Genomic DNA, 22,505 nt, shown 5'->3' on the forward strand with positions numbered 1-22,505 from the left:
ATGAAAATCTCAAGGTGAGATTGAAGCCATCTGTGCACACGAGAAATGCGGTGTGAAATGCGGACTAAATCCCTTTTACAAGTCAAAAGCTGTAGGTTTGAAATTCGCAATTTGAAGTTAACAATTGTCAATGTCCTACAGGATAGTAAACTTGGATATTATACAAATAGAAGCTTTTATTGCACATGACAGAACACATATAAACAAAAGGTCAATAACGAATAAAGGCTGATCTGCCTTTTCACCTGCAGTGTTCCCTGACCCACCAGCCATGAGTGTGACAGTCAAGGAGAGGCTAAATGCTGCAAACGTATGTGCTGCACCTGCTGTGGACACACAGAAACCAGTACGTCCAGCATGTTTGCAGAGCAAACACATTGGGCATCTTAACACACAATTACATGGATTAATGCAAACAGTACAGCAGACACTGATTGAGCTATATGCTGGTATTTCTTCTATATGACTTATTTTATACTGCAACGTACCAGCTTCATTGAGCACACGGCAAACCTCATTATACGCAGGCAATACATTTAGAGAAACAATGAGAAATCTAAATAATGCAGTGAGCTACTGTTCTGGGGAGCACGATTACGTAGGCCGTTTCCCCAGTATGCACCCTTGCTCAGGGGCGCCCCCATGCGCCCCGGTAAGGGAATCGCGCCCAGTGCCCAGCGGACAGGTGACGTTTCGTCTTGTAGCGGCATCAAAGCGGAGAGGAGTTCCCATGGCGTGTAAAATATTCACGTGTTAGTAAAACGTTTTAGTTTGAAAAACTCACATTAAACATAAAAACTCATTTTCATTGGGTTACTTCAAATTCATACTGTATGTATTCTGGGTAGGGCTTTTATTTCTTCGCCCCCTTTAGACTGGCGAATATTCGTTTAACTGCGGTGCGGTTTTGCACACGGATGATTAAATAGTACACGTATTTCAAAGTACAGAGCTCTGAGGTATTGTCAAATTTACCGTCATTTAGTTTATTTTGAACGTGAATTAACGCGTTACGTGCTTCCTACTGTAATGGTTGTACTGGTGTAGCGTGGGCAGATTCGCCACAACTACTGCCCTTCCCCTGCGTTGTGTTGGGGAATTGAGTAGGTGACCCAGACCAGCAGAAGGGCTATAAATAACAGTACAGCCCGGTTTGTCTGACAGGGGTCGACCTAAAGAACCACACAAAAATAAACGAAATTTATAGAACGAATATTTCGCATATAACAAACCTTATTTGAAAAACAAACAAATTACCACTCCCGTCTCGGATTCTTACAACCCCCACTTCACAATCTTATTTTAAACCAAAATACTAAATGATAACGGATATATGCAACAAATACCAGCGCACAAGAAACACGGCGGTCTCACCAGCAGAGCGCTCCCAGGCGGGACAGAGACAGAGCAGCGGGAAACGGGCTCTTTTAACAACTTTTCCCGCACGTACCACTAATTTGGCGGCATGTCCAGTTTCTGCTGTGGGCTAAATAATAAAAAAAACTATTTTTTCACTAATAATGATATTAAAATTAACACCCAACCGAAAAAAAAGTTAACGTATGGTACACTAATTAATATAAATTATATTTCCTTCCCACCCCCACCGCAAAACCTACAGTGGTACCGTTCCCGCCCTGCAAGGGATGTATTCCTGCGCAAACGAACTACTTATAAACTCTCCAGTAATTCAGTGGCCACAACTTTACTCTGTTACACTAGGGCAGACGATTTGAAATGTATTTTGTGGTACAAAGCTTTGAACAAACAGACTGGTTTTGCAGCATTTTCCTTGATTTACTTCGCCCGTTCAACGTGAATGAATACGGTGCGTCACTACTTCTGTAAGGATGGACGAGATGAAATTCAATTCAGTTCAGTCCAGTATCTTCCGACATGTACTCAGCTACTGAAAAAGCAGCATAATGAACAAAAGGCATTTTGCCCCTGAGCCGAGTAACACAAAGAGTAATGATACACCTCAGATACTCGAGCACTTGAAGTCCACGTTTGGTGTTTAGGGTTTAGTGTGACAATCGGGACACGGCCTTAGACGATGTACATTATATAGTCCTGACCTTCATTAACTTCCAGTTAAATACATTAACACTGCTCTTTTAAAATTAATCCTTTAGCCTCTTTTTGTCAATAGACATAAAAAGCACTTTTTTTTATCCTTGAAGTATTTGACATCTACATAAAACATGCAGCATTTAGACAGCATTCTTGAGATACTTGAAAAGTTGCAAATCATTTCTACTGCATTGATCAAACTAAAATGAAGAAGTATGTTTTTTTTATAATCCTTCACTTGAAGCTGTTGTGAAAAATGGTCTGAAGTCTTATTTCTGTGATGCAAGCATTTTATAGAGATGCAAGGTTAAGTGGCTTTTGGATCTCAAATCTAATACAATTCTGTGAAAGGCTACCAAGCGGCGATTGTACAGCATCACATGAAAATTGCCCATTTGCTACTGAGCAAAAAGCTGTGTATTAACAAACTGGCATGCAGATTGCCACATCCTCTTGTTTTGCAGAATTCACATGTGCAATAGCTCATTCAAAAAATGTATTTGTCATGCACATTAGAATATAAAATATAAAAACAACTCAGATGTTAAGTAAGCACACAGAATGCAAGCTTATGCCTAGTGATAACGTTCTATTTTTGTCTCAAAGACCTTTTTTTAATTATCACATTTCCTTCACAATAATTCTAACTGCTTGAATGAGCATGAAAAACCTTGGGTGTGAAGAGCTTTGACATGTGGCATACGGAGCGTCTCCTACAGACTGCTGGTTTGTTTCCAGAAGTGAGAAACAGTTCGACTTTGTCAAGAGGAGTGGCTGTTCCTCTCGGTTCTGCAATGGAATGGGATCAAGATTTCTGGGCTGACATGTGTCATCGTTTCATATGCATGCTGGCAAACACAGAAGAGGTCTGATGAAAACAGACGTTTTCTAATCACACGCTTTTGAAGCATCTATAATCGACAAAATGCGGTACATGAGCTGAATGGCCTCCCCCTATTTGCACCCTTTCTAATGTTCTTATTACTTTTATTACTTTTTTGATTTATCCATTTAATTTTTGTTCTCTTTGAATATTTATGACGCCTGCCACAGTGTTTTAGACATCGTGAAAATAACTAAATGGTTCATAAATGCACACTTTGCCTTTTGTGTCACCAGTATGTTGGCAGGTGAACTATGTTAGCCCACTCTCACTGGCTGTTTGGGGTGTTCATATGCAGCTACTGTAGTTCTAACTGGATTGGCAAACAGTCAATGAAGGGCCTGGATCTGGAAGACCACAAGTCTTGAGCGTGACGGTTTGGGCAGGTGTGTCTGGTTGGTACAAAACTCCACTTGTAGGGAGTGATGGCTGCCTGACTCCACAGGCCTGGGACCTCACCTGGTGCCCTTCCTGCAGGGTCGTCCTGATGTGACCACGTTCTGTCAGGACAGCGGACATCCTCATGCTGCTCCTTTAATGTCAGCTTTATTGCAAGATGAGAATATGACAGTTAATCACTGGATACCCGGATCTGCTTGAAGCCACCTGGAAAGGGACAGTGTAGATTAGCCGTTCATCTCTAACGCACTGTACAAGCCCGTGGGAGATGGGAGGAAACCAGTATGCTCAGCCACATCAGAGAAAGATGAGGTGAACATGAAATCTCCACCCAGACAGATGCCCCAACCCTAAATTGAGCCAAGAGCTCGATAGCTGATTGACAGCAGAGCGAACAATTGTGTCTCCAGGCTATCTCTTAACTTAAAGAATCTTAGGAACCAATTCATAAATATATGAAAACACATAACAAGAAAGCCATATTGCGTAGCACCTATAAAATGCCCTTTTTTATGCTTTAAGGCATTTTGTCAATTTTTACTTCTATGTGTCTGCCTGTGGAGCAGCTGTATGCAGACTCAGGGCCTGACCACCCCACAACTGCAGCATGAGCCTACAGAAAACAAGTTAATCATCTAATTCCTTTTCTACTGAGCTGCTTTGCTTTCAATACAGAATCTGATTATAATGAAAGGTTGATCAGTCCTCATTTCCATGGTTGCTACATATTGTATATTACTAAGTAGCTCACACAAGCTAGTTAAAATAGTTAAACAGTTCATGGAAGACAAATTATCAGCACCACATAAAACAGCTGTTTTAATTAAAGCTACAAGATAGAACAGTGAAGAAGTCACAAATGGTTCTTCCAGGATGCTATTAAAAGCTTTTTGTTATCTAAAAGCATAATAACACCTGCTCAACTTGCAAAACAGAAATTAGCAGCCCACACACAGTGAATATTATACATTAGCAGCTCAAGTCAAAATAAAAAAAAATATTGTCCTAGACTATAAAGAACATAGACACTTGAACATGAAGTATGAAGTATGACATTTCTATGTCAGGAAGAATTATTATAATTTCACATGGAAGAGAAAATACATGAAAAATGTGTGTATATCCACTGCATAATATGTATCTGCATGAAGCCTCACTCCATTATCTCCTATTATTGGAAAGAAGACAAACTGTCAGACCCCATTTACTACACATAAAAAGCACAACTGAGCACAATTATTCTCCTGTTGCTGTTCTGTGTGTGTAAAACTAGAGCATACTCTCGGTGCTGACACTTAGCACAGGCTAGGAGCAGCAGACAAGGAGAGGTGGAGTGAAATGTGTGCAGGAATTAGTCTAATGAGGCTCCATTTCAAGCCAAGGCTCTGTCAGCTGAGTGGCACAGTGCCCAGGCTGCAGAGTGAGCTCACTGACAATTACCCGTCAAATTCAAACCACGAGAGAAGGCAAAGAAAATCCAATCGACTTTCCATTCAGGACTCCGGTAATTACGGATTTTACAGTGGTGTCATGCCTGAGCTGAAGAGTGAAAAACCCTGTTTTCCAGGATTGCAAGATCAGTTCTGTAATGAGGAGGGCACTGAGCTACTGAATATACACAGTCTGACCGTGGGTTCGTATCAGTTACTGTTGGGGGGCTGTCGGCCCAGTTCCATCACTGACAACTGTGTCTGTCCTCCAGCTGGAACAAGCTATGCTTTCTTTTTTCATTACGAGCAAGTCAAACTGCCTCACAGTGGCTGTATCTCAGAGTGTATTTGTCTGTTATCTTCTCCACTCCCATGTTGAGTTTTTTGGGGGTTTTGTCGGATAGAATAGAGAGCGTCTGTATGTATTTAGAAGGATCTCAGCTTCTAAATACAATTCTAAATGTAATTTTATTACAATCATTTAAAATGATATTAATATCGTTAATTCTTTTTATGGACAATTCCACTTGTGTCCACAACGCCGCTCTGCCTGGACCAGATTTGACAGGTGTTATCTACTGACAAGCGCAAATACATTTTCATTACACCAGCCATAAAAAAGCAAAGTCTTCACAGAAGCAAATAGCTGTTGTCACATACTGTAGAAGGCCACAGCTCTATATTTAGACTTGCTTAGCCTCGCTGATTCAATAGCTTTTTTTCCTGCATTCTTACACTGCAGGTATAAATAAAGCAATTAATTTCCCCATGGAAACAATAACTTCCAGACAAAGAGGTAATGAAAGGGTTGCTAAAAGATACATTAAGTTATCACGGTTTAGAAAAATAGAACACAAAGTACAGTATTAGAAAGATGATCTCCCATGCACAGTAGGCAGTTCAGTGATGGATGTGTGGCCATCTTACAGCTACCCAGACTGCTTCAGAGGTGGACAGGTCTGAGGACAGACAGGTTGGGTGTGAAGGGGTGGCAGAGACATCAAGGAGACACTTTTTGCATTTTGTTAAGGCAGAGCAGCAGCTTCCTCTTTGTGCAATTGCACTGTTTTACCCACTGACTTTGTCTTTGTTTCTTACAGTCATTATTACACTTTACACCAACACCTTCCTGCACTTGGTATACCATGATAAATATTTAGCAAGGGAGAACGAAGAATTCTTAAAAATTATAGTTCAAGAAATGAAACACTTTGATGTTCCTTTAGCTTAAACTTTCTATTCAGTGCTTTCATTTGACCGAATACTGAAATAATGGTTAAATACTTGAGTTTTAAAACTGACTTCTGGGAGTGCAGTTCCAAGAGATCAAACTGGCTTTGAAAACTTTACAGTTTTGGTGCTTATCATTTAATACATTCTATGCAAACAAAATGTAAAAATTTGAAATGCAGGGTGAAAAATGGAATCTGAAGATTCTGCACTGCACAGCAACACAAGACTAAAGTTTTTCATCTCTGTCAGTACTTGACAGGACTGTGGTTATAAAGTAGTTCTGTCCCCTGGTATTTCTTCTAGCAGAAGTATCTAAAGGACTTCTAGAATAAAACCCTGAAGCTACAGGGCCTATGCCTTTATGAAGAAACAGATTTGTCCTATGGATCTCGTGAGTGTATATCTGTGCGTCTGCATGAGTTATTTAAGTCTTGGGGACTGTATCTAGGCAATTACATTACATTACATTTAGGAGGGGCTCTTAACACATCCTATATCATATAGGCAGAGAATTTTCTCTTTTCGTTTTCAGGGGTCTTTTGACCTTTAAATAAAATGAGATGTACTAAAAACTCAGACATTACCTTTATTCCTGATTTTGAGGGATTGTGATCTACTGAGAACAGTGTTATAATCACAACTCAGTACATACAGAAGTAACAAAACCTGCAACTCGTATTCTCTTGTCATATTCAGCTATTCAATATTCAGCTTGAATATTCATATTCGTGTTCTACTTCATTTCTTTAAAGCATAGTACAGTATAATACAACGGAACAAAGACATTATTTTTATACATCCAGTACTAAAAACACATTTTAATTAATAAGCCATGACTCATAATATTGCTCCTTAATTAGAGTGCATAAAGACAACATGGCTTGAGTAACAAACCAAAGCCCTCATTCTAATCCTAAGAATTAATATTAGATCTTTTGTCTCCCTTTTGTGACCAGAAACCCTCATGAAGCAGTGTTAAATTTGCCAATCAGTCAGGCTCATAATAAGACTTCTAAAGTTATTTGTTTCCATCGTACTGACAACAGAGTGTTTGATGTACACTTCTCAGAAGGCTACAATGGAGCCCTCTTGCAACTGTGAGTGGGTCTCTCCACTGTCGGCACTATAGCTGACAATGTGGACAAACAGAGTACTTGAGCTTCATTATACAAAAAGGAGGAGTTTCTTTCCAAACCATTAGAATTGAAGTTGTAAAAACACCTTTGGGGTCTCTTAAGTTTCCTCCCTCCAAGGCTGTGTGTGAGTGAGTGTTTGTATTTGTGTGTGTGTGAGTGAGTGTGTGTAAGCATGTGTGTGTGCAAGTGTGAGTGTGTATGAGTGAGTGTGTGTAAGCATGTGTGTGTGCATGATTGAGTGTGTATGCGTGTGCATTCGTGTGTGTATGAGTGAGTGAGTGTGTGTGTGTGCATGCATGAGTGTGAATGAGTGTGTGTGAGTGAGTGTGAGTGAGTGTGTTTGAGTGAGTGTAAGTGAGAGTGTGTGTGAGTGAGTGTGACAGTGTAAGTGAGAGTGTGTGTGTGAGTGAGTGAGCGAGTGTGTGTGAGTGTGTGTGAGTGAGCGAGTGTGTGTGAGTGTGAGCGAGTGTGAGTGAGTGTGTGCGAGTGAGTGAGCGAGTGTGTGTTTGAGTGAGTGTGAGAGTGTGTGTGAGTGAGTGAGCGAGTGTGAGTGAGTGTGTGCGAGTGAGTGAGTGTGTGTGTGTAAGTGAGTGTGAGTGAGTGTGTGTGAGTGAGCGAGTGTGTGTGAGTGTTTGTGAGTGAGTGAGTGTGTGTGAGTGAGTGAGCCAGCGAGCAAACGAGTGTGTGCATGCATGAGTGTGTGTGAGTGAGTGGGTGTGTGCATGCGTGAGTGTGTGTGAGTGAGTGTGAGTGAGCGTGTGTGAGTGAGTGAGTGTGTGCGAGTGAATGAGTGAGTGTGTGTAAGTGAGTGTGAGTGAGTGTGAGTGAGTGAGTGTGTGTGAGTGAGCGAGTGTGTGTGAGTGTTTGTGAGTGAGTGAGTGTGTGTGAGTGAGTGAGCGAGCGAGCAAACGAGTGTGTGCATGCATGAGTGTGTGTGAGTGAGTGGGTGTGTGCATGCGTGAGTGTGTGTGAGTGAGTGTGAGTGAGCATGTGTGAGTGAGTGAGCGAGTGAGTGTGTGCATGCATGAGTGAGTGAGTGTGTGTGAGTGAGCGAGTGTGTCCACGTGCCTGTTGTCTCCTCTAGGGAACCGCACCACCTTGCCTGGGGGCTGGGCTGCAGGCTCTTTCAGATCATGGATGGATAAGAGCACAGGATTCCAGCGGTTACCTGTGGAAGCCACTTTCTTTTCTTTCACTTTCCATGTACACTTGTGATATGAGCATGTGGGTTGGAGGAGTGTGCAAGAATGGAGCCCCTCAGGTAATATGATCATGAAGCCTATCTCTCTATTTATCAACTCTGTTTAAAGTCTATTAGCCTGGCAGGCTATTTTCCAGTGTGTCACTTGCCAGCAGTGCTGGTTCTTGTCCCTGTGTTAGGACATGGCCCATTCCATCACATTTTCATCCCTTGTCCAACTGGCAGATAGACAAACCGTCAAACCTTATTCAGAGATCTGTGACAGAAGCAGCGAAAATCTGTCCAGCTTACATTCAAAGTAATTAAAGCTCAAGATGTTAAACAGTACTCACAGCACTGTAGCAGTTATGAATGTATTCATGAAGTAAGTGATACGTCTTGCAGCAGGTCTGCTTAATGACTAAAACTTGCACATATAGTACAAGCCACCGCACAAACTCCCAGCTAGGAGCTCTGCTATAACACAATGGTATACAAACCACATGGTTGCAATGAATATTCCAAAACATTGCACTGATCTTTTACAGAAGAGTGCGGCGCTATTACTATTTAAATCTCTTTTGTTGTCATATCAGCAGTGTATGATATGAGGCGCTTTCAGAGAGCGCCTCCTGGGTCAATGGGACTCCTGTTACCTGCGATTTCACGGAACACAATAATACTGCAGGAACAAAAACTAATCAAACACGGGCGACTGGGCACAGAAACACAGAGAACACAGAGACTGCTATAGGAATGAAGACTAGCATGTGGAAACGTTGAACTGTTAACAAGCTGAAGCGATAATCACACACAATGTTTTTTCCTGCTCTGTGCCCTGTACCTTAAGTATGCACTGTATATCCTTCCTTGTTTGTTGTCAGGCTCCAAGCAATCAAGAGAAGAGATTTTTCTTCATTCTGAGCTCCAATGCACAGTAGTTCTTGCAGTCACATAAATCTTTTCAGGAGCTGTCTGTACACCAGCAGTAGAAAAGTTGGCTTGATTGTCTTCGCCTTTTTGTCCTTTTTTATTACAGATATCGTTGACATATTTATGACTGCACAACATAATACTAATGACAATTTATACTTCTTTACCATGTGAATTTACTTTGTAGTTTATACGCATGGTTTGGTGAATGGATGTACATCTACCATGAAATATATCTTTATATACAGTATATGGGGCCTTGCAAAAGTATTCACCATCTTCCAATTATGTTCCCATTTGTTGAATTAAAATTAAAAATTAAAAATGCAATTTTTAGTTTTTGTTCCTTCTTATAGTTTGGTGGACATTTAACTATCTTCACTTGTAAAAGTTATTAGTTTGAGCATTCAGGGCATTCACGAAATTTTCGTGTCTATACACGGTCTCAATGTCATTTGTCATTCAACAAAATAGGAAGGGAGTGAACACGTTTGCAAGACTTTGTGTATGAAGCCGAATGAGATGTGTATAATAAATCATGCTCTTCATGCTTCAGTTAAATAGGCACAGTATATACAGCATTGAATTGTCAGACATTTTGATAAGGAGATGAATCAACACGTGATTGTCTTTAATTTTAAGGAAGTAAAAAACTAAAAGAAAATGCTCGCAAATGCTGCTCATACACAGTTAATTCTTCAATATTCAGAAGATTGCATTCATATTCAAAGCATATAACAACATTTCTTTTAGAAAGTTCATTTAGGAAGAGGATTATGTAGCAGAAACACCTGACTGGTATGGCTTTTAATACTGTTTACTTGAGCTTTTACTTTCAGCCTTTGCAGGACTTCAGATAGAAGAGGGCACCGTAACCTGTGCAATTATTGTTTATAATATGGTTTCAGCATTCCTGTGTCTCTTGCAGCTTTGCTAACTCAGGAGTGAATGTTTAACTGATCAACAATAACACTAATGTGGATTTGTCCAGAGACCACAGCATTCCTGAGGCTCTCTTTTGGGATACCAGCTGGGGGGAGGAGGAGCTGATAAAGTTTAGGGAAAGTTAATATAATGTTGTGCAGTGGAAGAAAATTTTACATTGCAGATTTTACACCTGCTTTGAAAAAAGCTGAATATAAATTAAACAAATGTATATTCCAATATATAAATATAAGTAAATATATATGCCAAAACATCACTTAAACATACAAGTCATATGTTAAGGCATAGAAAGAGGTATAGTGCAAGTCAGAATATTTATATTGGAATACTTCTTGATAACTGAACTAGTTAGAAAGCAAAGCAATTTGATTCAAGTCAATGCCTCAGTGTAAAAGACTCCTCATTTCAGCCTAATTAAAGAACAACTCTGTGGACAAGGTAAGTGATTTGAAGTCCTAAAAACATTTTTGTAGATGCATGTGGCTGGGTGCCCATTTTCTCTGGCTTTAATAATGCTTGCGGCATTCCCTGGAGCTTTATTGTCTAGAGAAGGAAAGACATCTCAAGGGGCACCAGGTGCACATTTTCACACCTGTGGACTCAATTAGTTTTAAAATTAGAGTTTGAGTGCAGGCAACCATGTCTTGACAGGAAGCATTTTGTGTGGTTAAGTATCTAGGAAATAGTTCTGTTATTAGTGATTAACTTGGACTCCCACGTACAATATAAACTTAAAAGGACACTTCTTCACTTCATCATGAAGTTCAGTTTCTGCAGCATTCATATGATACTATTCTTAGCTTTTCTTAGCAACAGAAATGCTACTTCCATAAATGCGAGATATGTACTTGAGAAGTCACCACATCTGTAGAGAAGAGTGAAGAAAAATGTTAGTGCATGACTGGAAAGTAAGATTTTCAAGTCTGGGAAGAAAAGAAATAAAATACCTAAAGTACATGAAGGTTTGAGGAAAAGTAATGAATTTTTAATTATTCTGTACATCAAAACTGGCACAGTAATGCCACTGTGACTGTATATTTCTGGATGTTAAATCATTAATCATTAATCGTGCTTCCTGATAAAAATCCACAAAATAATCCAAGAATATGTGAGAACTCTTAGAGGGATGTTTATACATTTAAAGAAAGCATGGAGATCTTACCTATGTACTGGATTTAGCAATAGACTGGTTATCCTAAAATAGAAAGTTAACCTGATTTTAGACATTCAGTTTTTTCCCATGAATTGTATGTGTTTCAGGAAGGTTAAAAAATTAAACATGTAAATAGGGTTTTGTTACCCCAAAATAAATGAGGAAAATAAACTTGAAGTAATATAAAGCTTTTTAGATAGGATTTCAATGTTGCTTTATTTCATGAATCCAAATGAGATTTATGCTTTATTTACTAGACCTTTAGCACAAATACTTAATTAAACTCACATCCTGACAACAGACGCTTTTCAGATAGAAACATCTTCTCCCTTTTGTACAGCAACAGGCAGGATTACAGGAGGAACAAAGGATGCAGGCATACATGAAAGGGGATGAAGAGAATGTGCTAAAAATACACAACTGAGCAAATAAATCTCAGTGTCTTGCAACAATGATGACTTTATTCCTACAGAATATCAGCCATTGCTCGATACAGCCAGGACATCACTTATAAAGATAATACACTCTTTAACTTCAAGCAACAGAAATAGGAAAGTCTAGATAAACAAAATGTAAATTTTGGATTAGGAAAGCATTTTGCGCATGTAAAGGTTAGAGCACTGTAGGTACCAGTCTGCCAATGTTTATACTGTACTCAACTACACAACCAGCACTATTGGCTCATTACTATATTCCCCTCAGGCACAAGATTAAATATATACTTGCTTCATCAGTTCTCTTCACTGAGATGTCCTGATCAAAAGGAAATGAACATCGAGGACTAGATTTGGTAATTGATGGACGTTATGAGATAATGGATGCATAAATGGACACTTCAAAAGCTTTTGAGGATGTTGCCGTCAAATTCAGTCAAATTAGTTATCTTGTGCTATTGCGACAACAAAGAAAAAGGCGACTAATGAAACATAATTATCATAAAGCAGGGAATAATCCTGCATAACAATCATAACATGAGTCTAATGCATATAGAATTCCTGACAGTTGGCTTTATAAGGCACTGTTTTTATCATTGTCTAACAATAAAGAACTAGTCTTCGTTATGCCTTGACTTAAGAATTTCACAGGTGCTTAGATAATAGATTCTGACCTTGTTTATATATTGTAATTGCTATGATGGTGGCAATGTCAGGTAAAATAGAAGGTGACAAAGATGCTAAGTATATAGACTCCTGTATTGGTCAATAATAATAACACCAACACAAGGGGAGAATTAAGACTTCCTTAGTTAGCAGCTTGAGCCTTTTCTACATTTTATGAGCTTAAGCAACATAGATATTTATCAATCTGTACGGAGGTGACACTTTCAGATGTACTCGAGAATTTATTGTCAAGTGTCTAAAGCTAGTGAAATGCTACATCTTTGTTCAGGCCCTAATTGAATATCTTTTTTTATGCTGGTGCATATGAAGCTCGGCTGGCACGAACAGTAATATAGACGCAGAGTGTGTGAAGGCATGAATGCATTGCAAATGCAAAATGAATCTATTGTTGTAATGCCAAAGCAACCGGCTCTCCAGGAAGAGATTAGAGGTTTAGAAACATGAAATGGGTAGTCTTTTTTTATTGAACCAGATATGGCTTACAATGATGTCTGGGATCCATTCACTCAGCAGTGCATTTACTGGAGCAAAGTGCCTTCCTGTTTCCAGAAAGAACACACAAAAAATGGTATCCAGTAGACATGACTGTTTGCTCTTTCACTTTCATGTAAGAAAAAGCAAGCACATCTGGAAATGAAAACCGGAATTCTGTTGGATAGCCCCCTTCACAAGATAAGCAACCTCAGTGTTCAGTATCCTAGAAGAGCTGTTGACAGCCCATGAAAAATGAATTTCTACTAAAATGAAACAGACCGTATTAATCAAATTCAAGAGGAAAGACCACAGTTTCAAAATGTAAAACAATCTTTTATTTGAATTGCTCGCACTTCATCTCAATTATAGCAGATGGTCTTTAAAACCTGCAGAACACACTTATTCTTACTGGTATTCTGTAATGATAGACAGTCAATGATTCTAAAAGAGGCACCTCAGAGGGAAAGGGTGGTAAAAGAGCAGTTTGCAGAATCTGTAAATCCAAAGGCACGAATTTTGCAAGAGCTAAATGAGGTCAATTCAGTACCTGTGGGTTTCTTCACATGATCATCACACGTCTACAGTTCAAACACTGTCAGACAAGAGGAGGCCATTCTGCCCAGCTAGCATGTTTGGGTTTTAGCAGCTAAGTGGTCAGGCATCAAAAGCATCTTGTCTTCAACAGTATGGCTTAGGAATCCTTTCGAACCACAACACTTTAACATCAGTTCTTGCATTGGTACTTCAAAACATGGATAAACCAACAACGAATCAAAGTAGGATTTATTGTCAGCACAATGTTTTCGACAGGGCATGGCCTTATTCCGCCTGAGCTGATAGGACGTTTGACAACCAGAGTCAAACGGTAGTTCACACTTCCTTCAGTAAGGTTCAATTTCCTTGTGATGTTGCCATTTGTTTTGAGCAGTGTTTGGAGTTGCCTTAACCATAACAAGCAATTCTGCATCATTAAGAAGCAATAGGGATTTACTTTATGTTGTCCACGACTGTCTGGAGTCTTTCTGCCAGAGCTTGACTACATGCTACATAACTGTCTATAACCAGGCTGACTCTCCATGCAGCCACTGGCCAAGTAGCTACCAATGTGCTACAGCAAATGGGTTCACAGCAAATGTTATTATTTTTTAAAGCTTTTTTTTTACTGAGATCTGATAAACTGTGATACACCAAAATGTATCACAGACAGACAATTCCCTGATTTCAGCTACTTCTCAGGTTGACAGCGATAAGAAAAGCACTGTTTAACTCCTGCTCTTCCAAGGGTGAGGAGACTGTGTATTATCACACAGGACAGTTCTTCCGATACCACAACCATTTTTCTTCGTGTTTGCTTGAAGTTCTACAAATTAACAGACAATTCTTCTTCTTCCCCTCTCTTCCGCATACCATAAATTTCAAAATTTTCATTTGGCAGAAATGTTTACCATCAAGTTTTATTGTTCATCACAAAGAAATCTCCATTGTTTTTTAGTATTTCACTCCACAATGACGAATGCTTAAGTAGAAACAAAAAAAAACTAATTATGAATGAAATGAAAGAATATCCCACCTTTCCATTCGCACAGGAAAAATAAAACAATCCTGAGTGTGTCCTAAGTTTAATGATGACCTAATTGCTACAATAAGAGCTCATGGATGTTACCACACCACTGGGTTAAAGAACAAAGCCTGAAATTTATACTATTCAAGATTTCCATGGGAAAGTATGACATACTGTATTTTCTGTGGTACAGTAAATAGGAGCATTATCCATTCATTTAATAAAAATCAAATCCAAAATAAACTGTTAAACATAAATCTGAGCAATAAGGTTTTATAAAATATAATTATTTTAATTTTTGATAATGCTTTGTGATGGTTTTATGGATGAACTAGTCAACTAAACATTCAACAGCTATATTTCCCTGCCACTCACAGCTGGCAGCCCACTGAAGCTCAGCAGGTGTGAGCCTGGTCAGTACCTGGATAGGAGACCTCCTGGGAGAAGCTAAGGTTGTTGCTGGAAAAGGTGTAAGTGGGGCCAGCAGGGGGCGCTCTCCTTGTGGTCATTGTGGGTCCCACACTAATGGGGACACTAAACTGTAAAAAGGCGCTGTTCTTCGGATGAGATGTAAAACCAAGGTCCTGACTCTCTGTGGTTATTAAAAATCCCAGAGTCTTTCTCAAAAAGAGTAGAGGTGTAACCCAGGCGTCCTGGCCAAATTTCCCATTGGCCTTTACCAATCATGGGCTCCTAGTAAACCCCCATCTCTGAACTACTTCATGACTCTCCTCCCCACTGACAGCTGATGTGTGGTGAGCGTACTTGTGCACTTTGGCTGCCACTGCATTATCCAGCGTCCAGAAAAGCGCTATATAAATGTAAGGAATTATTATTATTATTATTATAACTAAACGAAAATTTATTCTAAAATATTTCCTCAAGTTCCTGAAGTCCATTGCCTCCACTAGAGGGCACTAAAACGTCATCCAGAGTTTACTTTAAATGCTAAGTGCAATTTTATTTTTAAAAGTCAGTGTTCACGTTGTTTAATCATTTCCTCCATCTCTTTCACTTACCTATAAAATGTTTTAAAATACTCCCAAAAAGGAATCTAGTGAAAAAATAGTTGTTGCTGGAGTAGTGTTTAACAATTTTACGGAGAGTGAGCTCGCATGCTGTAGCAATTGCCATAGTGCTGTTCTTTGCTCAAGACAATTGGCTGCGATTGGAAGATGAAATTTCTTGTTTCCTGAATCCCGTGTGAATAATGTGTATAATCCCGCGTACAGGGCACACTGTTTTACACAAAGGTTTGTCTAGAGTCATAGGGATTACTAGGAACTAGTTCAATAAAAGTGCTGGTATGAGCAAGAGGCACACAGCTTGTTGTCTTTCACTCTTGCCCTATTATTATTATTATTATTATTATTATTATTATTATCATCATCACCCTAGCATCGAGCTGAAAAGTAACAATTATAAATGATTTTCAAGGTTAACCAGCTCCTTCATAAAAGGACAAGTTATAACATTTTGAAATCGTAGATATACAGTAGCTTATCATGAAGTCACAGATCATGCCTAAGCTCTGCTCTCATTGCCTACGCCAGCCACATCCAGTAACCATGGTATCCCAGGTGAATTTCAAACACACTCCTAACCTTCCTTCGGTGTTTATCTCCTGCTGAACCACCATAGAGGAAAAAGAAACTCTTGCTGCAAACATTACAGGACTTGAGGTACAATAAAAATCATGTGCACTTTCCATCTGGCTGTGAGAATCAATGTGCCAAAGTGAAGCTGCTGACAGTCTGAAAAGGCTTTCCTGTCATAAGCACTGAAAGCTTTGTTAGTAAAATACAACACAACCGCCCATTCACAGTACAAACATGGAAATCAAGTTTGCTGTGAAAGATTTTTTGCAAACACGGTGAAGGCATTAAAGACACTATATGGAGTTTTATCTTATTATCAGAGCCAGATGTGCTTTGTAACAGTGTTAAAGCTTGTCAGTAAAATGCAGTGTATTGCAAGACATTTACCTTCATATGACATCTAGTCAATGCAAGATTTTACCTAAAGTAAAAAGGTCTCGGTAATTCAGTGTGGGATGTACTGAGGGTCTGACTGTTTATCTGTGAAGGCACGTTAAAGATCTGATAAGAAGCAATAAAACAAAAGTATTAAATGACTTACTGGTATAGCTGAAATGCATTGATAGGGGGAAGATAAAACTGGGCTTTCCAAAATGTTTAAATAGGTGGTCAAAGGCTTTTCAAGAAAAGAAATCATCAAATTCACACATTCCTGGTTTATATTATCACAATTTAAAAATAAACTTAAAATATCTTATCTCCTTTACTGTATAAATGAACGTTCTTCATTGACGTTTGGGAGGGTTAACAACAGACTGGCCTATATCACCCAGCTGTTTTAAATCACAATCATGGACTGGCAGGAAATGTGTATCTGCATCTACAAAAAGGAGAAGGAATGAAAAATGCTGCTTGTTTCACATTCACCTCACACACTTTTCTTGCATGGGTCGCATTCATTCTATAAATGGACACACAACATGCAGAGAAGCAAAACTAAGACAGATCAAAACATAAACTACTTACATCACACTCCTTCCGCATTTGCTTCACATTTTTATGGCGTTCATTCTGTACATGGACTGTGCTTCAGGCAACAAGCAGGATAATGAAAACAAAAGAGAAAATACGCTGCTTGTCCTGCATTAGCCCGGCACAGTTTTGATCTATAACTGGACCATGCTCTTTAGAATTTGAAGCCACGCCTTCTCCCATCTTTCACGTCCGTTCATTTAACTCAGCTTGCTCTTCACTGCTCTCTTCTGCTTCCGTTCCCTGGCCTGGGTTCCTCTCTCTTGGCCTCTACTACCCCTGATGCCCCTGATGCCATCTCCTCGGCGGCAGGTCTCCTCGGCGTCCTACCTGCGGCTCAGCCAGCAGGCGTCCTACAGTTTGCTCTCTCCCAGTCCGGCCCCGGGATTCCCTCTCCTGGCCTTTGCTACTCCAGACACAGCACCTTGGTGTCAAGGATGTTGGAAAGGACGAACCGGTAGGAATGGTAGGAATGGCCTGTTCCATCTCGCAGCACCTGGGGTGCGAACCCGGGTCTCCGGTGTAATGCAACTGGACACCAGCCATGTGAGCTACAGGAGACCTCCCCCAGCCCATGCAGCAGATGACCCTGCTATGCGCAGTTAGGGTTCGAGAAATGCCGTATAGGAACCTATACCCTCAGACCATGGACAGGAGTGACCTGGTGCTAGGTGGGTCTCAGGACATCCAAACGTCAATCCTAAGCAAGGAGCAGAGCAGAGGCAGGAAGTAAATAGGCTACACAAGACACACCAGAAAGACATGAATAATCACAGGGAACTAGGGACAGGACAGAAGTAGGGCGCCCTCTAGGTGTACTGGACGTGACACTTGTCCCTGGGTCTGCCTGCTGTCTTACCCAGGCTCAGTCACCAAGCATCCCAGCTTCTCATTCCTGCCTTCTGCTTTAATATAAAGTCTGTATCTCCGTGTTCCTTCTGACCTATTTCTGCACTGGTGGTTTTGGGGTTCAATTGTTTCTTTTGGGGCTTAAGCAGCCCTGGGTCATGCTCTTGGCCCTTGATGTCATCTCTTCAGCCCCTTGTCTGTCCAGCGTCCTATCTCTGGCTCAGTCAGCAAGCGCCCCACAGCTTTAATTGTCTATCTTTTCTTTCTATCGTAACATCTGCATTTCCATCCAGTACATCTACACTCCTTCTGACTCTGTTTGTACATTCATGTTTTTGGGGTTCACTCGTTTCCCTTTTGGGGGTCAAGCCTCCTCATCCTATGGCCAGGAGGCTACCTCTTTATTTAGTGGGTTAAGCCAAAATTTTCTGTACTTAAATACTTAAATATTTGCAAAGCTATCTGATTCTTGGATGTTGGTATACTTTGTGAACACCCCTTAAGCATCTGCCAACAACTGGAGAAACAGAACACTACAGATCGTGGGTTGAAACCAATCCTTTTGTTCGATTTTGGTTCCACAATTCACAGGTAATTTAGTTTGCAGATGATTTATAGGAATGGTGTAATTCTTCAGCTTTGGCTGTTATTGGAATGGCACGAAATGATTTTTTATTTAAATGCGTAATTAAATCAATGCAGAAGGTTTTAATGCTGGAGTGCACTGATAATTGAGCAGAACACAGATGGAAATGTAAAGGCTGAAAGGACTCATTAGTTTCATGTAACACAAAATCAAAAGCGGACATTCATTAAGTTTTATAGAATGCTAAAGCCAAGGCGGAATCAGACTGCTTTGGACTGCTGTGCAATTTGTTCACATATTTATTTTCAATATTTGATGTACACTGAATAAAGAGAATCTTTGTCAAATGATTACGATGTAGTTAAGCATTGTGCCCCCCGAGTTGCAGTTTTAACAAGAAGCTTTAAAATGATCCATCTGGGAAATATTTCCCAGAAGGGGCAGCTGAATGGCAGGGGTTAATTATTTCTAGTGATGTTTGTCCGCTCACTTGCCCAGTACTGGACCTACTACAACGGTGCCCGAGTTACTCAGTAACTGTAGGCAGAACACATGGTGAGCAATTAGGGAGAGATTTCCATCTGCCGTCCTGCTTTGGCTCATTGGGAACTTCTGCCAAATGCGGTCTGGAGCTGAAGGCCGGGGCTGGCAGGAGACCCCCAGAGCCGTGGGATGGAATGAGCACAGAACCAGCACATGTGGGGCTGTTTTCAGCCCCCTCTCCATTTCTGCGTTCCGTGTTACTGGAAAAGCACCCAGAGCTGCCACAAGCAGGGTGGGCCAGAGCCCGACCTGGTAGACAGGGGGTGCAGGAGGAGCCTCCACCTGGAAGGCAGCACCCCCTTTTTTGCGGGGTGCTTGTAAACACACAGCAGCAGAGCCATGTGGCTCCTCAGGCTCATTTGGTTGCTAGTGGAGAAGGGATGTGATACTCTCCTCCAGCCTTCTCTTGAAGGAAGCCAGAGTAACAGTTTCAACAGCATGGCTGAGTGGCTTGTTCCAGACTCCCACAAGCATGTTGTGCGAAAAAGGGCCTCCTGTGCTCGGTTTTTAATGCACTTTCCCATTTGCCTTGTGCGCTCGGATTCACATTTCAGTGCCAGTTGTGGATAACCTCAGTGGCTTGACTTTGTGCTCTTCGGTATTTTAAACAGCTTTTTCTTCTCGGTACAAAACTAAAAACATACAGTTCTCTTTACTTGTTACCTGTCGGTCTGGGTCGTTCATTTAAACGTATCTCGTCATTCTTGTCGGGATTGGTTCCAAAGCAGCTGTGAATTTTTTGAGACTTGGTTGGCAAAAACTGCGATATTCTAAATAAGGTCATACTAGGGCATCGCACACTTTTAATTTACCATGCTTTGAACACAAAGACAACTTACAGACACCAATTAAATGTGGAAAAAATCCAAATGAACACACAAACTCCACACAGCAAGGACTCCCGCCTGATCGAGCGCAGGACCTCACAGCTGTGAAACTGTAGCGCTAGCCGCCAAGTCCGCCTACTGATGGCCATCGCTTGTGTTTGTGAAGATTTAAATCACAAAAGATGCAAGAAAAAGCTTCACCAGATTTCACAAGAACATTATTGTACGCCTATGATCTCGAAAGATTTATTGTTTCTGGTAGTGTATAATATTAGAATTTTCTTCAATATACGGGGGAAAAAAAGATGCTGACTGCTTTTAACGCAAAAAAACAAACATGTCGAGAAATGTCAAGATGTGTGTATTATGTGATCTAAGGCGTGTCAGTTTAATTTTTTATTAATATTATTTCTAAAGACAGAAATATGATGAATCTCCTAAGCAAAACAACGATAATTGATTTGGTTATTAAGACACCAATCGGAAGCCCTTCATAAAATACGCATAAAAAACTTTGAGAACTGAAAAGAAAAGTGGAAGTCATCCTCTTCTGATGCATGTAAAGTGGTGTCTATTACAGGTCGCAGTGCTGTATCTGCTAGTACAGACAACGTCATTTTGCAGCTGCTGACGTTTGGGCTATTAATCATTCACCGGCAAAGGGACAACAATTAATACTCGAGTATCTAACCGAGAGGAGCTATCCTTGGTGCTGAAGCACACCCGGCAGGGCAGGAAGGGAAGGCGAGCAGGCACACCATGCAGACTCTGAACAGCCTCAGCCCGATCCGTTCAGAGCAGGAGAGCCAGAGCTTCGTCTTGACATGCTGAGCGGCGCGCTTTGAGCAGAGGCACCGCTCGGGCACTCCTCATTTCGCTTCTGGCGAACGGGACTCCACCGAAAATGCTACCCAACAACTCCTCCAGGCACCTGAGCATAGAGGACGGCTATTATTTAATGAATTCCTCTGGCAACGAGACGCACAGCGAGTCTCACGGCAGCGCGATTCTGATCTCCTTCATCTATTCCGTGGTTTGTCTGGTCGGGCTCTGTGGAAACTCTATGGTTATTTATGTGATCCTGAGATATGCCAAGATGAAGACGGCTACTAACATCTACATTCTTAACTTGGCGATCGCAGACGAGTTACTCATGCTGAGTGTGCCCTTTTTGGTGACTTCCTCCCTGCTTCATCACTGGCCCTTCGGCTCGCTGCTCTGCCGGCTTGTTCTCAGTGTAGATGCCATCAACATGTTTACTAGCATTTACTGCCTTACTGTCCTCAGCATTGACCGCTACATTGCGGTGGTGCACCCGATCAAAGCTGCCAGATACCGGAGACCCACTATAGCCAAGATGGTCAACTTAGGCGTTTGGATATTCTCTATAATGGTGATTTTACCCATCATTATATTTTCAACAACAGCACCCAATTCTGACGGTTCTGTAGCTTGTAACATGCAGATGCCACAGCCCCAGCGTCAGTGGATGGCGGTATTTGTGATCTATACGTTTCTAATGGGATTTCTTTTCCCTGTCATTGCGATCTGCATGTGCTACATTCTCATCATAGTGAAAATGAGAGTGGTAGCTCTAAAGGCGGGCTGGCAGCAGCGCAAAAAGTCCGAAAGAAAGATCACCCTCATGGTCATGATGGTGGTGACGGTGTTCGTCATCTGCTGGATGCCCTTTTACATTGTCCAGCTGGTGAACGTTTTCGTCCAGCAGCACAACGCGACGATCAGCCAGCTCTCCGTGATACTGGGTTACGCCAACAGCTGTGCTAACCCCATTCTCTACGGATTCCTCTCGGACAATTTCAAAAGATCATTCCAAAGAATTTTGTGCCTTCGCTGGATGGACAATGCCGCGGAGGAGCCGATTGATTACTATGCCACGGCTCTGAAAAGCCGAGCGTACAGTGTTGATGACTTCCAGCCGGATAACATGGAGTCAGACAGCACCTACAGAAATGGGACTTGCACGTCGAGGACCACGACACTATAATGAGCAGGTCTCAACATTATGAATAGTTGGTTGTTAGGGGGTGGGTCAGTTTGGGGAGGATATAGGACTGTTATAATGTCATGAACAAATCTGTCAATTTGACCACTGTGTGTTTTTCTATTGCAGTTTCTTTTCCGTATATGATGTTGCTTTGGTGTCATTATATTTTACATAAACCGCGTGGATATGTCACTAACTTTTAAAAGACACAAAACATCTTTTTTCTCGTTGTTGTTCCCAGAGGAGACCAGAGCTCTTGTTAAAGTTGTGTTGGTCTGTTACAGTCTTGTACAATTTCTAGAGATCAATAAATTGCACCTGTATCCCAGGCGTTGAAAGCTGTTGTGAATGTGAGCAGTGTTTACATTTCAGGTGAAAGAGGGATACAGCATGAAATTTCAGGGAAAAAAAATAAAAATGTTTCTATACGGTTTATAAAAACATGTGCAGACGCTGGATGTTTGATTCCAGGACTGTATAATATTAGATAGAATTCCTGAAATACTTATAAGCCGCATAATAAACTTGTTTGCTAACCTCCCTCGCAAGAGCTCAAAAAGTTTATCAGACGCTATGTAGATTTAAACTCTCCTCACATCGT

General features: G+C 40.8%; 1 protein-coding gene across 1 annotated transcript; it reads left to right on the forward strand.

The window, feature by feature from the left end:
* Positions 1 to 20,289: 20,289 nt before the first annotated feature.
* sstr1a (somatostatin receptor 1a) lies at positions 20,290 to 22,248 on the forward strand. The gene has a single exon (XM_006632151.3). It carries the CDS (start codon positions 20,801 to 20,803, stop codon positions 21,902 to 21,904), a length of 1,104 nt encoding a protein of 367 aa, XP_006632214.1. The 5' UTR covers positions 20,290 to 20,800; the 3' UTR covers positions 21,905 to 22,248.
* Positions 22,249 to 22,505: the final 257 nt, after the last annotated feature.

The sequence above is a fragment of the Lepisosteus oculatus genome, chromosome 8 (assembly GCF_040954835.1).
Source record: "Lepisosteus oculatus isolate fLepOcu1 chromosome 8, fLepOcu1.hap2, whole genome shotgun sequence".
Classification (NCBI taxonomy): domain Eukaryota; kingdom Metazoa; phylum Chordata; class Actinopteri; order Semionotiformes; family Lepisosteidae; genus Lepisosteus; species Lepisosteus oculatus.